Here is a 16,176-nt window from a genome sequence, read left to right as displayed (position 1 = left end):
AGAACATAAAATAGGATTTTTAACAATCATCGTATTTCAGGACCTCAGCCTAAGCACACAGCGATGGACCGTTTAGAATCAAAAGCCACCCAGGTACATACCACAGTGCTTCCATTATTCATGTTGTGAATGTCCCTGTGGGGATGGGCACAGAAGTCTAGGCAAGCAGTGACCCCAGAGAACGGACGACCTTCTTTGCTGCCAAGCCGACATTCTCGGGCAACATGTTCATATTCTACCTAAAAAGAGAAATGTATGGCACAAAGTTTTAAGAGCCAGAAAGAATCTCCTTTAGTAAGGAGTAAAAATCACTTCCTGACCAAGTTCTTAAACTAATTATACATTGTAAGTCAGAGATTTCTGACTATAGTATGGTAAAGTAGCGGATGGGTAGTTCAGTAACATTCAGGAGGAAAAGTCTAGGAGGATAGCAAGTAAAGTTGACAGTAACTGGCTGTGACTGATGGTAGGCTGACAACAATACCTGTTGGAGGTGAATATTGAGCAAACCAAGCCTAAATTATCCCTGGAGAAAGACAGACTACTACAGTGCATGAAGCACATGTGAAGTTTTCAATGTCTATAAAAAGTAGGTAAACATATATACATATGTTCATGAGCCAATATAGAATTTAGGACTCTTTTGAAAACCAAAGTTTAGCAAAAATGAAGGGGGGGAATCGGAGGGGGAGATGAACCATGAGAGACTATGGACTCTGAGAAACAAACTGAGGGTTCTAGAGGGGAGGGGGTGGGGGGATGGGTTAGCCTGGTGATGGGTATTAAAGAGGGCACATTCTGCATGGAGCACTGGGTGTTATACGCAAACAATGAATCATGGAACACTACATCAGAAACTAATGATGTAATGTATGGTGACTAACATAACATAATACAATGAAAAAAAAAAAAACAACAAAAAACCCCAAAGGTTAGCAATTAACAGAGAGCATGCTATTCATGATAATACAAATGAAGATTGAAGAAATCTAGATCTCTGGTTATGTTTTAAAATAAAAAGATCATTACACACCTATTTTCTATCTTTTTAAAACCAAAGGTTAGCAATTAACAGCATGCTATTCGTGATAATACAAATAAAGATTGAAGAAATCTAGATCTCTGGTTGTGTTTAAAATAAAAAGATCATTATACACTTATTTTCTACTTTGTGATGACTGCATACATATACAGTCTTGCACAATGACTGCCACAATTAGGTTAGTTCACACCTCAATTCCTTCACATAGTGAGGATTATTTTGTGCGTGTTGTGGTAACACTTAAGGTCTCTTAAAAATTTTTTGAGTCTATGATAGAGTACTGTTAATTATATTCCCCATGCTGTGCAACAGATGCCCAAATGTTATTTATCTTATGGCTAGGAGCCTGTACCCCTGACCTTCATCTCCTCATTTCCCACACCCCTTATATATATATTTTTTATTTATTTATTTATTTTTTCCAAAGATTTTTTTTTTTTATTTATTTGAGAGAGAGAGAATGAGAGATAGAGAGCACGAGAGGGAAGAGGGTCAGAGGGAGAAGCAGACTTCCTGCTGAGCAGGGAGCCCGATGTGGGACTCGATCCCGGGACTCCAGGATCATGACCTGAGCCAAAGGCAGTCGCTTAACCAACTGAGCCACCCAGGCGCCCTTATTTTTTAAAGATTTATTTATTTTATTTGAGAGAGTGAGAATGAGAGAGAGAGAGAGAGTACATGAGAGGTGGGGAGGGTTAGAGGGAGAAGCAGGCTCCTCGCTGAGCAGGGAGCCCGATGCGGGACTCGATCCCGGGACTCTAGGATCATGACCTGAGCCGAAGGCAGTCGCTTAACCAACTGAGCCACCCAGGCGCCCCCCTCATATATTTTCTTGATGATGTCCTTTGAAGCACAAAATTGCAAAATTTTGACAACCTTTTTTTCCTTATTTTTATTTTTGGATTGTCTATTGCTAGTATGTAGAAAAACAATGACTTTGCATATTGATCTTGTATCCTGAAACCTTGCTAAACTCACTGATTAGCTCAAATAGTGAGTGTGTACGTATGTGTATCCCTCAGTAGTTTCCACACATAGGAACATACAGTTGGCTAGTAGAGATCATTTTATCTCCTTTTTTACTCTGAATTTCTCCAACTTGCTCTTAATAGAACCTCTGGCAAAATGTTTAATAGAAATGGAGAGTAGATATTGTCTTGTTCCTGATAGTAAGCAAAAATGTTTTAGTCTTTATCGTAATTATGATACTATCTATGGGGTTTGGTAGATGTCCTTTATCAGGCTGAAGCAATTCCCTTCTATTGCTATTTTGTTAACTGTTTTTATCATGAAAGTGGTGGATTTTGTCAAATGTCTTCCATCTATGGGGAGATCATGTGTTTTTTGTCATTTGTTCTATTAATGTAGTTAGTATGCTACATTGATTAATTTTCTTGTGTTGAACCAATCGTGCATTCCTGTTTCATAAATTAAAATTTCTAGAATTAATTACAATTCTGTCACTCTGGAGTTTTAATTCAATTGTCATAATAGGAAGTGATAACTTTTTAATTAAAAACAAATATTTTTAAAGTAATACCTACACCCAACATGGGCCTCAAACTCATGACCCCGAGATCAAGAGTTGCATGCTCTACCAACTGAGCCAGCCAGGCACATCCAGGCTGGATAATTTTTTAAGCTGTTCTGTAAAAACAGATAAACACTCAAGTTCAGATCTGAAGGTTTTCTATTAATAATGATGTTGCTTATATAGAAATTTCAACCATGTTTAAGAGCACTGTATATGGTCCCCAAACGTACCTGGTTTTGGTAAGCAACTGGAGCATACTGCTTATAAATTGGAGCTAATCGTGTAGCCAAACTCTGTAAATTATCTTCAAGGTTTTTTTCCTACAGGAAAAGACAGTCCATAAAAGTTGTTTCATAATGACATGAGTTTTAGGTATGAAAACGAATCATAAATCATTGCTGATATGTGGTTGATGCACAACTCATACTTACCCTAATAAAAGAACTACCATAGAAAATCACATGGATTGATTCTTAAAAAATGTGAACTACTGGTCATTATTATGCTTTAATTTAGTCTTTGAAATTCAAGTTCTATGTTATAAGCTAATTAGAAATCTAAATGGTGTTAGAGGTAAAGTGCTCATGTTGATAAATAGAAGAACCCTATTTTATATTTATTCAGTAGTACTGGGCACTTGAAATAAATCAAGACAGGGCTCCTAGTGGCAAGAGGAGATGTTGAAGTAAAGAACTCTGACACAGCGCAACAAGTTTCTATAACGGAAGTGGGAGAACAACAAACATAAGGCGCATACTACATATCAGGTTCTGTGCTAACAGCTTCAATAATAGGTAAGTGGGCAACTGGTTGTCTAAAGCTAGTATTTTCTTTTTCACATTATAATGGTTACAAATTGTGGAAGACGTGGTGGGACACCATAAAAAGAGTCTAGACTGCTACTGATGGTAGAAACATGTAAGACCTTTTTTTCAAGGAGAACAGGCATGACAAATGTCTCTATTCAAAATATCACTGAAGCTTCAGGTCAGGTTGTGATCTCAAGGTTTTGAGTTTGAGCCCCGAGTTGAGTGGAGATCTCAGAGCTAAGACAGTTTGAGACTATCCTCCACCCTGCTTACGCTCTCTGTCTCTTTCTCTAAAATAAATAAATAAAATCTTTAAAAAAAATCACTGAAGACAGTATAATGTATGCAGCAGAAGGCAGACTTTGGAAACAATTGATGAAAGACAACTGTAATAATTTTTGGGAGAGGACTGTATCCCAAATCAAATCAAAGAACTGATAAATGATCAGTCACATCCAAGGAAGACTATCGAAGGGGAACTGAGAGGAAGGATGAAGGAGAGACTTCGGAAGGCTCCATGCTTCTGCTTCATTTGAGATCTGGTGGATTCCAAGAACACAGAAAGAAGATCTTCATGTGGATTAGTTCACTTCTGATATTCATCAGATTGTTAATAAAGCCAAAGCCACACACAGTGTAGACATAGGCAGTTAATTCTTGAGCACATTTAACAAACCCCAATTTGGGCAACTATAAAACATCAGTGATCACTCTTTTGGTTTCCTAATGATTTAGGTTGATGCTTTCATTGAAAAAGAAATTTATGTATATCAGGTCTATATATAGATTACTGTGTCCCTTTCATCTGTCTTACTTATGTATCTGATACTTTAAAATATAGTTTCATAAATATAGTCAGGAAAGTCAGGACCCTACTTTAAAAACACTTCCTGGCTATACTCACCCATTATTTCATTTATCTGGGGAAAACTTACAATTGTGATTTAAGTACCTACCAAAAAGATTTTGATTGTTTTCTAACACCTAAAATATTTAGGTAGAGTAGATAATTGTGTTGCACTGCTAGGAGGTTACAAATTATCTGGTATCAGAAGTCAAAGACTGAGTAATTGGTCATCATGAAATATCTCATTTACAGTGTAGAGATGTTGAAATAAAGTAGGCACATAGAAAAAAAATCCAATAAAGCTTTATAGCTGACCACAGGTATCATTTTACAATTTTAAGTCTCATTATACATAATGCAAAAATTTTGATTTTCTAATTGTTTCATTAGAATGAATGTGTGTGTCAGATATAGAGGTTTCTTCTTATCAGATCTTTACCTATTGGGGCTCAAGCCTACATTCCTTTGCTCTTCTCATCCTACACCTGATCTCTAGGACTGTCTTATACCCACGTCTGTGGCTATAATTACTACCTGGACCACAAATCACACTTGAGTTTCAGATTCTTCTCCATTTTCTTATTTGAGACTTATTTGAGAGAGAGAGAGAGATAGAGAGAGAACGTGAATCGGGGAAGAGGCAGAGGGAGAGAATCTTCTAGGAGACTCCCTACTCAGTGTGGAGTCCCACGTGGGGTTCGATCTCGAGACCTAGGAGATCACGACTTGAGCCAAAACTAAGAGTCTGACACTTGTACCCACTAAGCCACCCCGGTGCTCCCAGATTCTTATTATTGACCTGACATTCGCACTTGGATTTTATAGAAATCTCTCACCTAGTGGCTCCAGAATGAATCCATAATCTGCCCTTTTGAAACTGGGTTCTATTTCCATGTACCTTATATCAAGTGATAACACTACGATCTAATAATTAAAACCTTTCCAGACTAACAACTGCCCACCATTTCTTCTGTCACAACCATATTCCAAGTTACAATGATCCCTTCTCTGGACTATTCTTAAGGCTAGCTCATCTTGCTAAACACACTCTTTACCAACTCCAATCCATTATTCAAAGAGCAACTATAGAGATCTCTTTCAAAGAAAAGTGTAATTGTATCACTTTCATTAAATCCTTTAATGATCTTCCAAAATGGCTGACATCGCATACAAGGTCACTGCATTCACCTTACTCTCCCTTGCCTGCTCTGAGCTTCATCCTGGCCTTCTGTCAGTTTCTGTAATGAGAAATGCTTTTTTCTGTATTATAAGCACCATACAGATGTTATTCAATATTTAAAATGATCATAAACAAAAACTGATCTCATACTCATTAATTATATAATATTCTGTTGTAGAATAAAAATTTAACAGTCATGTAAGTATTACTAATATATTTACATACTGGTAGTTTTATCATATAGTATTTGGAAAGAAAACTTAACTGATTAATTTTAAGGGAGAAGGACATCACATTATCATGTGTTCATATGGTTGAACATAGCACCTTTCCACGATCAGGTGTTTTATATGTCCTTTACTAAATTTTTAAAGTTTTCTCCCTAAAGGTTTAACCCCCTTCCTTTTTTAAAAAGTGTTAGCTCTATGCCCAGCGTGGGGCTTGAACTCGACCCCGGATCAGGAGTCACACAATCTACTGACTGAGACAGTCAGGCGCCCCTAACAGACTTATTAGATTTCTTCTAAGGTCCTTGATCTGCAAATGATAGTTCTCTCTGGAATCATTTCCTTGTTTAATTGCAGTAGATGGCAACTCAAGAAAATGCTAAATAATTCTGATTATCTCTGTAAAAGGATGATTATTAATTTGGAGTTTCTTGAAAGATGTTATATTCATTGTATTATAGATATAGTTGGATTCATTCCTGTTTTATTTGTGTTTCCTATTTATCTTGTATTCTAATGATCTTTAAAAATCTTTTGATTGTTTTCTTTTTAAAGATTTTTTCCCCACAATAATTTCAAAATGTAAAAATTCTATTTCTATTCATCTAAAAAATCTTAAAAATAATCTTGCCAAATATATGTTTTTCTGACAACATCTAGAGCAGTGTTTTCCAAGCTGTGGGTCATGACTCATTCGTGGGCCAAGAAATCAGTTCAGTGTAGGTAATAACTAACTTTTGAAAAAAGAAAATGAGAATTTATAAAAAATATTATAGTGAATCATAGTGATCCTCAGCAATAACTAGATTGGATATTAACTGTTTAATATTTTAATATCTTCTCTTACATAGAAGATGAAGTATTATTTTCTGACGGTTTTATTTTAATTATTTACTTGCACATACCATTGGATAGCAGTTTGTAATATAAAATGTTTTTTATTTGTGGTCACAGCTCAAAGTTTGAAAAACACTGATCTTAGTATCTAAATTCTCCCCACTCCAAACAAAGCATAAAACATTACCACACTTAGTTCCTATAGGTGCCCCCCTCCCCCAGTGCCTACCCACCCTTGAGTTGATAAGAGTATGGAATTATACTTATCGGTTGTTATTTTAATTAAAAAAATGTAAGTACTCAACTTATTTAAACTTAACAGTAAGGTTGACTAATTTCTTTGCTCACCATGGCCTCGTGTCCCGGACAGATTGGTTCCGGTTTCATATATCTTCTTTCTGGATTACGTCCTTTAGTAATTCTTTCATAGTAGTTCTGTGGGTAGTAAACTTTCTGAGTCTTTGAAATGTTGGCAAATGGCTTTATTTATTCTTCCTACTTTGGCTGGGTATAAAATTCTAGGTTCTTTTAACAATGATTGTCTCTGGGGTTAGGGGAGAGGAGGAGGGAACCAGGGACAGTTGGAATTTGGGTTGGTAGTTAAAGACTTTACCTAATTTATAGAGAATTTTAAACTATTTACTTATATATATTCTTAGTTTTTTTTCCACTACTTTAAAAATATTTCATTGTTTTACTATTTAGAAAATATTTTAAGGAATGTATTTATAAATTCATTGTGTAATTGAAAAGTAAAAAGGGACACTTACGTGTAAGGGAGAGCTTGGATCAATTCTAAATCTTCTAGGGCTTGGGCTTCTACCAAATTTACAGCCATTGAAATACATACTCCATGAACAGCCAAAAGAGAACGAAGCTCCACAAGTCTCTGGATCAATTCCTTGACATGTACAGGTACGGCTGTAAGGTGATAATTGCAAGGGAATGAACTGATAAAGCAAGGCCAATACCTCAGACAGAACATTTCAGATTCCTGTAACTTTAGAAGTATAGATGACTAGTGAACTGATTTTAATGTATTTATTTCACTACTTATTTTATCTTAAGTAGCATTAACCCAAAGCTAACGGCCCTTGAATATAAGCAAGTTTTTAACTAAAATGTTTGTTCAAGATTGTAAATCCAAATAAATAGCAATAAACTATACAGAAATACCCATAAACTTGTTTGATTTGGATATGCCTGAGAGAAAATAAACAGTCTGCATTTTACTTTATTTTGTTGAGAGAGAATCTTAAATACACTCCATGCTCAGCACAGAGCCTAACCTAGGGCTCAACCTCAAGACCCTGAGAGATCATGATCTGAGCCGAAATGAAGAGTCGGCAGCTTAACTGAATGAGCCACCCAGGTGACCCAAAGGGTCTGCATTTTAAATCTTGGATCTGTTCCCCTATCAGATATGAAAAGGAAAGTATCTCATTACCTCTTTGGACTTTAACTCCGTCATCTATAAACTGACGTTATTTAATCCCGAGGATTGATACTGGATTATATATTGTATGTGAAATCACCTTGTTAATTTTAACAAAAGCCTTTATTAAGAATACAAAAGGAAAAATTGAACTTAAAGCTTGTTTCATTCAGTAACTTGGTATTTTAGTACATTGGGGGCATTTCTGAGACCCTAACATGGACCTGATAGTAAGAATGACAATGACTAAAACATTCATACAAAAATATGAAACCCGAGGAAATAACATACACTCCTGTGGCTTCCAATTGCATAATACTTGGAAATTTCTAATAGTATGTATGTGGTACTTATGTAATGATTAAAAACAAACAAAAAACCCCATAGTTAGAAAATCAGTAAATGAAAAGTATACAGAAATTTTGAGATCAAAACTAGTAGTATTTTTTAATTGTGAAGTCAAGAAAATACCTGATATTAAGATAACACTGACTACAAAAAGAAAAATAAATAGTACATTCATGTCATTGAAATGATACATGTGAAGGAAAGAAAAATGTAGTTTAATTAACATCTGACAGTTAAACAATGAAACACACAGAAACAGTACAGAACTGTGAGACCTAAAAGAGCTTTTGCAGAATATCTGAAATAGTCAACATCACTGGTAATAGGACAAATGAACTGAAACAGGTCCTGATATTATGGACAAAGTGTACTCCCGGGGTGCCTGGGTGGCTCAGTTGTTAAGCGTCTGCCTTCGGCTCAGGTCATGATCCCAGGGTCCTGGGATGGAGCCCCGCATCAGGCTCCCTGCTCTGCGGGAAGACTGCTTCTCCCTCTCCTGCTCCCCCTGCTTGTGTTCCCTCTCTTGCTGTGTCTCTCTCTGTCAAATAAATAAATATAATCTTTAAAAAACAAAAAAAAAGTGTAGTCCTACCAGTAATTCCTCACTTGATTTTAATTAGAAAGAAACAATCAGTCAAAAACAAACTGAGCAACAGTCTATAAAATTAGGCCTTCAAAAATGTCAATGCATGTCAATGCCCAGGCGCCTGGGTGGCTCAGTTGGTTAAGCATCTGACTCTTGATTTCTGATCAGTCGGTATCTCAGGGTTGTGAGACAGAACTCTGCAATGGGCTTGGCACTCAGTGGGGAGTTGAGATTCTCTCCCTGTTCCCTCTCCACGCTTGTGCAATCTCTCTCTGTCTCTCTCAAATAAATTAAAAAAATCTTAAAAAAAAAATCAATGCCATGGAAGACAACGCATGAGATAAGAAACAATCAAGAGACCAAAAAGAGGAGAGAGGGAGACATGAAAAAGGCAAAACAAGTTAACCCATCAATTCCTGGGTGGGGGAAAATTACTACAAAGTACATTATTATTATTATTTTAAGATTTTATATATATATATATATTTTAAGATTTTATTTATTTATTTGAGAGAGAGAGAGAATGAGAGATAGAGAGCACGAGAGGGAAGAGGGTCAGAGGGAGAAGCAGACTCCCCGCTGAGCAGGGAGTCCGATGTGGGACTTGATCCCAGGACTCCGGGATCACGACCTGAACCGAAGGCAGTTGCTTAACCAACTGAGCCACCCAGGCGCCCAAGATTTTATATATTTATTTGAGAGAGAGAGAGAGAGAGAGACAAGAGAGACCAGAAACAAGCAGGCAGACGGCAGAGAGAGAGGAGAAGATTCCCCGCGGAGCAGGGAGCTCGATGTGGAACTTGCTCCCAGGACCCTGGGTCATGACCTGAGCCGAAGGCAGATGATTAACTGACTGGGCCTCCCAGGTGCCCCTATAAAGTACATTCTTGGAAAATATTCAATATCTGAATATGAACTGTAGATTAGATGACAGCATTTTATCGAAGATAAATTTTCTGATTTTAATAATTTTGCTGGGTTTATGTAAATGAATGTCCTCATGCTTAGAATATACCCTCTTATGTATTATTTACAGGAAAAAGCATAAAGCCTGCAACTAGCTGACAATCCAGAATGAAAAAAATTATTTTTAATCAATAATAATATGTGTGTGTATGTGTGACTTTGTATATAAATGCAAATGTTACAAACTTAATGATGATGAAATCTAGGTGAGAGGTATATAAGAGTTCACTGAAGGATTCTTGCATCTATTCTGTAATAATAGAGAATAAGAATATTTATTTATTTATTTATTCTATTTATTTTTTAACTAGGCTCCATACCCAATATGGGGCTTTAACTCACAACCCCGAGATTAAGAGACACATGCTCTACCAACTGAGCAAGCCAGGCACCCCGGTAAGAATCTTAAAAAAAAAAAAAAAAAGATAAGCTGAAGGCATGCCTGACCGGCCCTGTCAGTAAAGCATGAGACTCTTTATTTTGGGGTCATGAGACTGAACCCCACAGTGGGTATAGAGATTACTTAAAAATTAAAAAGGTATGCTAGATCTACACTGAGTGAAATAGAATAAAACTTAGGTTATTGGATTCTTGGGAAGATTAAATGAGGCAATATATGTCTATCCTTCAAAGCAGTGCTTTCATACAAGAGTTACTATGTTTATTGTGAATCTACGTACAAAAGAATTAGCAGACATTAAAAATAGTTTGTATATTACTGGCATTGTAAAGATAAGGTATGCAAATTAATTTTGTGTGGGGATCAGAGAGGGGACAATATATATTGTTTATATTTTATACAATGACATTTCTTTTTTTTTTAAGGATTGTATTTATTTATTTGACAGAGACACAGAGAGAGAGGGAACACAAGCAGGGGGAGTAGGAGAGGGAGAAGCAGGCTTCCCTCTGAGCAGGGAGCCCGATGCGGGGCTCGATCCCAGGGCCCTGGGATCATGACCTGAGCCGAAGGCAGAGGCTTAACGACTGAGCCACCTAAGCGCCCCATTTTTTTCTTTTTTAAAAAAATTTTATTTATTTATTTTTGAGAGAGAGAGAGAGCACAAGCAGAGGGAGTGATGGGCAGAGGAATAGGAGAAGCAGGCTCCCTGCTGAGTAAGGAGCCCCATGTGGGACTCGATCCCAGGACCCTGGGATCATGACCGGAGCTGAAGGCAGACACTTAACCAACTGAGCCACCCAGGCATCCCGACACTTTTTTTTAAAAAAGATTTTTATTTACTCACTTTTCTTGCAAAGATTTTATTTATTTACTTATCTATTTATTTATTTTACAGAGAGAGACAGACAGAGGGGAAACGAGCAGAGGAAAGGGTAGAGGAAGAAGGAGAGAATCTCAAGCAGGCCCAAAGTTCTGTGTGGAGCCCAATGCAGGGCTTGATCTCTGAAAGAGTCCAGACGCATAACCTACTAAGCCACCCAGGCACCTGAAAGATTTTTATTTTTTCAGTAATCTCTACACTGACCACGTGGCTCGAACTGAAAACCCGAGATCAAGAGTTGCATGCTGTGAGCCAGCCAGGCGCCACAGTATAATGACACGTCTTTTAAAAAAGAGAGACATGTATGAGGAAAACTACACAAAACAATCCTGAAGACACAAAAGTAAACTTGAATAAATGGAAAGAAAAACCATGTTATGGGATAGGAAGATTCAATATCATTGTAACTTAATTTAATGAAATCTCATTAAAAATGTCATTGGCTCTATCTTAAACTAGACAAATTCATTTTAAAGTTTATTCGGAAGCAAAAACAGAAAAGAATAATAGAAAGCTTTGAAAAAGAGCGAGTAAGGTGAACTATCCCTACCAAATACTAAAATACATTCTAAAATCTCTATAATTAAAAAAAAATGTGGCACTAGTACCTGAAAAGCCAGGACAATGATATGAACTTCAAATACAAGAGAGGACTCTGTCTCATATGTAATTTTTGTTTACAGTTAAAGTGGCATTTCAAATCAAGGGGAAAGAAATGCTCTCTTACAACTGGTGTTTTCTTAAATGGATCTCCTCCTCCCACTATTAAGTAGCATAAATTTTAAATACATCACAGATTCACATTTTAAAAATTTACAATTTCAACAAGAACTAAAAGAAAATATGGGTGAATTACTGTACAACTTGAGAGAAAAATGTTCTTAAATACCAGTTAAAATTCAGACACTAAAGAAAAAATAGATACGGTTAATTATATTAAAATGGAAAGGGGATGGGGCACCTGGCCAGCTCAGTTGCTGGATAATGTGCCTCTTGATCTTGGGGTTGTAAGTTCGAGCGCCATGGGTGTGGAGATTACTTAGGAAATTAAAAAAAAAAAAAAAGGAAAACGCAAAAGATAACATAGCAGAAGTAAAAAGACAAGTATCAAACTGGCAAAACGGTTTAGACATTATATAACAAAGTGTTAAGCACCCAATACATAAAAGAAGCAATCCTTTAGAAACAAGAGCTAAGGGACGCCTGGGTGGCTCAGTCACTGAGCATCTGCCTTCGGCTCAGGTCATGATCCAGGGTCCTGGGATCAAGCCCTGCATTGGGCTCCTTGCTCAGCTGGGAGCCTGCTTCTCCCTTTCTCACTCCCCCTACTTGTGTTCCCTCTCTTGCTATGTCTCTCTCTGTCAAATAAATAAAATCCTAAAAAAAAAAAAATCAACGTACACCACATTTAAAAAAAAAAAAGAAAGAAACAAGGGCTAAAATAATTAACACATAGTTGAGCAATAACTACCCCCACCCAAAAAGGCAAATGACTCTTAACCATATGAAAAAACTCATTCATAACATGAAAAATGCCATTTACCACCTACTAAAAGGCAAAACCTCAAGTTTGACATCATATTCCTGGCAAAACGGTAGGAAAAGAGGTACTCTCTTACACTGCTGAGAATATAGTACAATTCTCTATGGAGGAGCTTTTCCTTTCTGGAAAAAATCCCTCTCCTCCAGACTCTATGGGTGAGTAGGATCAGGCATCAAAGAGGGAAGCAGAAAAAGAATACTCTCTTAGGGCAACTGGTTGGTTCAGTCAGAGGAGAGCATGCGACTCTTGATCTCAGGGTTTGATCTGGGGTTGGTGAGCTTGAGCCCAATGCTGGGTGTAGATATTACAAACAAACAAACCAACTCTACAATGGTCTCAACTCGCTATGAAACGAAGTCTCTTTTTTTGGGAAAAAAAAAGGTTCATTCTTTAGTTTCAGAATACCTAAAATTCTATAATATGCATAACCGGTAGTTAATGAACTATTTAATATTACATGATAGAGATGTGAACGGGAAAGCAGTACAAAACAGATTTGATTACTTTTCATTGAGCGTGCATCTTCGGTCTGTGGGATGACCATTGTATGACTTTAGGTTTTCAGTAAGCTCCGTGTACAATCTGTCAGCCATGGGGAGAGGAATGCCGTCCCATACCATGATAAGCACCACCATCACAGCTGTTGGGCAGTGATGGCCTGTCCGTTGCCGAACCAAACAAAGAACTTTCTCTTCATCGCTGCCTCTTCTTAAAACCTGGAAAAGCATAATGCATTTGTTTATGGAACAGAAGACACCTACAGTTGAGTGCAATGGATATCGTCTTTAAAGCTCTGTGTCCTTGCATTTTAGGTCTTTTTAAACATGACTATTTCTCAAAGGGTTGAAGTCTCTAGGACATTCAGTTTTCTGACTAGCTGCGTCCACACAACTCCTCAGGGTATCCCAGGTTACTTGACTAAACAAACAACAAGGCAGAACAGAAGTCTGTGGTATGTGGTTGTTATTTGTAAAAGTAGACCAAAGCAGTTTGTTTTATTTCACTATTGATACAGTATTGCAAAATAGACAACACAGGATCTCCTGGAAAGAGCCTAACTGTTCTGTTCTTCCACAAATGACACATCGGGACAAATCTAGCTACATGCAAATAACCAAGGATTCCCAATATCAAAAATGAACTTCAGCACTGAAATTTAGCATTTGCACAAAGTTAGGGATCTTTTCCTTGGGTGAATGGTTTTATTATACAGAATAATTAATATACAAAGTAATGTTGCTGCAATTTCTGTGATTTTTTTCCCCATGCTACCACAAGGATTTATCATACCCATATTATCATAAGATTAAGGTGGTTCAGTTGACATGGTGAATGCAAAATATAACAATTAATTTTGAATAGTGATTGATTTATCTTACACCGCATCATACCCCTGGGGTGCTAAACAGGCCTCAAACGTGTTTAAAATATTGCCCAGTGGTCCCAGTGCTTACAAAAAGAATTACATAAAAATGTTCACAAGACATAAAACCAACCAATTCTGGTTAAAACTCCCTCCATATATCACAAATTTACAGAGCAAAGACACTGACCACATTAATCAGTACATAATCAGTAAATGATAAAGGTGCCCACCCCTGTGACCAAAACGGAGCAACCAACAGCATAATTAAGATTCCATTTTTGTTGCTATAATAATATTACATAAACTTGAGATGAAACTTCTTAAGATGTTAGTTACCCAATATCACTTTCTTCTGTCACTCCAGATGGTTAACAATCATTGCTACCAAGGCATCCCTTGAGTAGAGTTGGCTTTAGGACCTTCCCCCTAAACACAATTATTTATATTAAAATTTTTTTCTATATTTATATGTCCTTTTACAGCCAAATAAGAATACATTTGCTTTCAAATAAGCTCAAAAATGATATACATTGTATCAAACAAAAATTTTCCAGATACTTTTCAAGTTATCAAAGAACAAAGTTACATTGATCCAGTTTTTGTATGGGAAATGCTAAAATGCTATTTATTAGGTATCTATGCTTTTCCCAGATTTTTTCCAAATATCCTTTAGTGAACACCAGAAAATTAACCATAATGAGTCTCGAAATTCAGATCTAGGTTCAATAAGCACCTTAGGTATTGCCTTGGTATGGATATTTGTGACCACCCAAAATAGATATATTAAATCCTGAATCCCAATTGTGATGGTATTAGGAGGTAGGGCCTTTGGGAGATAATTAAGTCATAAGGGGGAAGCTCTCATCAGTGAGATTAGTGTTCATATCAAATAAGACACCATAGAACTCCCTAATGCCTTTAAACATGTGAAAACACACAAAGAGAAGAGGGCCCTCACCCAACCATGCTGGCACCCTGATCTGAGACTTCCAAACTCCAGAATTGTGAGAAATAAATTTCTGTTGTATAGAAGCCACTCAGTCTGGTATTTTCTCATAGCAGTCTAAATGGAGGAAGACAAGTATTAAACCTGTGTAAGACCTATGAAAACTATAAAAACATTAAAAGAAATTAAAGATGACTTAAATAAATGGAGAGAAGTACCATGTTCATGGAATAGACACTATTATAATGTTGTCAATTTTCCCCAAATGGATTTCTACATTTCACGCAATTGCAATCAAAATCCTATCAGAGCTTATTTTGTTTTGGGTAGAAGTTGACAAACTTGTGCCAAAGCTTATATGGAAATGAAAGGAAGATGAAAAGCCAAGAAAATGAACAAAGACAAAGTGACTTATGAGATTATCAATATCTATTTTAAAGCTATAGTAATTATAGTTAACTATTGGTGCAAAGACACATAAACAGTTCAACAGAATGAAGAGTGCAGGAGAGGGCGCCTGGGTGGCTCAGTTGGTTAAGCAACTGCCTTCGGCTCAGGTCATGATCCCAGAGTCCTGGGATCGAGTCCCACATTGGCCTCCCAACTCAGCGGGGAGCCTGCTTCTCCCCCTAACCCTCTCCCCTCTCGTGCTGTTTCTCTCTCTCTCAAATAAATAAATAAATAAAATCTTTAAAAAAAAAAGTGCAGGAGATGTGTATGTATATGGCCATCAGACTTCTGACAAAGTTGACACTGCAATAAAAAGTAGTCTTTTAAATAAATGGTACTATGTAATATCCATATGGGAAAAATATGAGCTTGAGTATATTGTTGATCTAAATACAAAAGTTAAAACAGTAAATTTTTGGAAGAAAACATCTTCATGACCTTGAAGCAGGTAAAACAATTTTAGAATAAATTACCAAACTTAATAATTATAAAGAGTTAAGAAGTTGGATTATAGGGGTGATTGGTAGAGCATGCAACTCTTGATCTCGGGTAGGAAGTTCGAGCCTCATGTTAGTTGAAGAGATTACTTAAAAATAAAATATTAAAAAACCCTGGATTACATTATGATTAAGAACTTCCGTTCATCAAAATCATTAAGTAGCAATAGATTAAGAAGCTATAAAGGCAAATAATACAGTGGGAGAAATATTGGCATATATATAATTGACAAAATATTTTTACCCAAAATATATAAAGAAATTTCTCCAAGTGAGTAAT

General features: G+C 36.6%; 1 protein-coding gene across 1 annotated transcript in view; it reads right to left on the bottom strand.

Annotated features, from left to right (window-relative positions):
* TET1 (tet methylcytosine dioxygenase 1) overlaps positions 1-16,176 on the bottom strand; it is a 127,394-nt gene that overhangs the window by 13,864 nt on the left and 97,354 nt on the right. The window contains exons 7-10 of the mRNA XM_027589225.2: positions 13,142-13,353; positions 7,247-7,397; positions 2,807-2,896; positions 102-239 (exon numbers count right to left, since the gene is read on the bottom strand). Coding sequence (XP_027445026.1) covers positions 102-239; positions 2,807-2,896; positions 7,247-7,397; positions 13,142-13,353 — 591 coding nt within the window. The remainder of the gene's footprint in view (positions 1-101; positions 240-2,806; positions 2,897-7,246; positions 7,398-13,141; positions 13,354-16,176) is intronic.

Source organism: Zalophus californianus, chromosome 15 (genome assembly GCF_009762305.2).
Source record: "Zalophus californianus isolate mZalCal1 chromosome 15, mZalCal1.pri.v2, whole genome shotgun sequence".
In the NCBI taxonomy this organism is placed as follows: Eukaryota; Metazoa; Chordata; class Mammalia; order Carnivora; family Otariidae; genus Zalophus; species Zalophus californianus.
The sequence above is the reverse complement of the archived record's forward strand: the minus strand, read 5'-3'. Positions and strand labels throughout refer to the sequence as shown.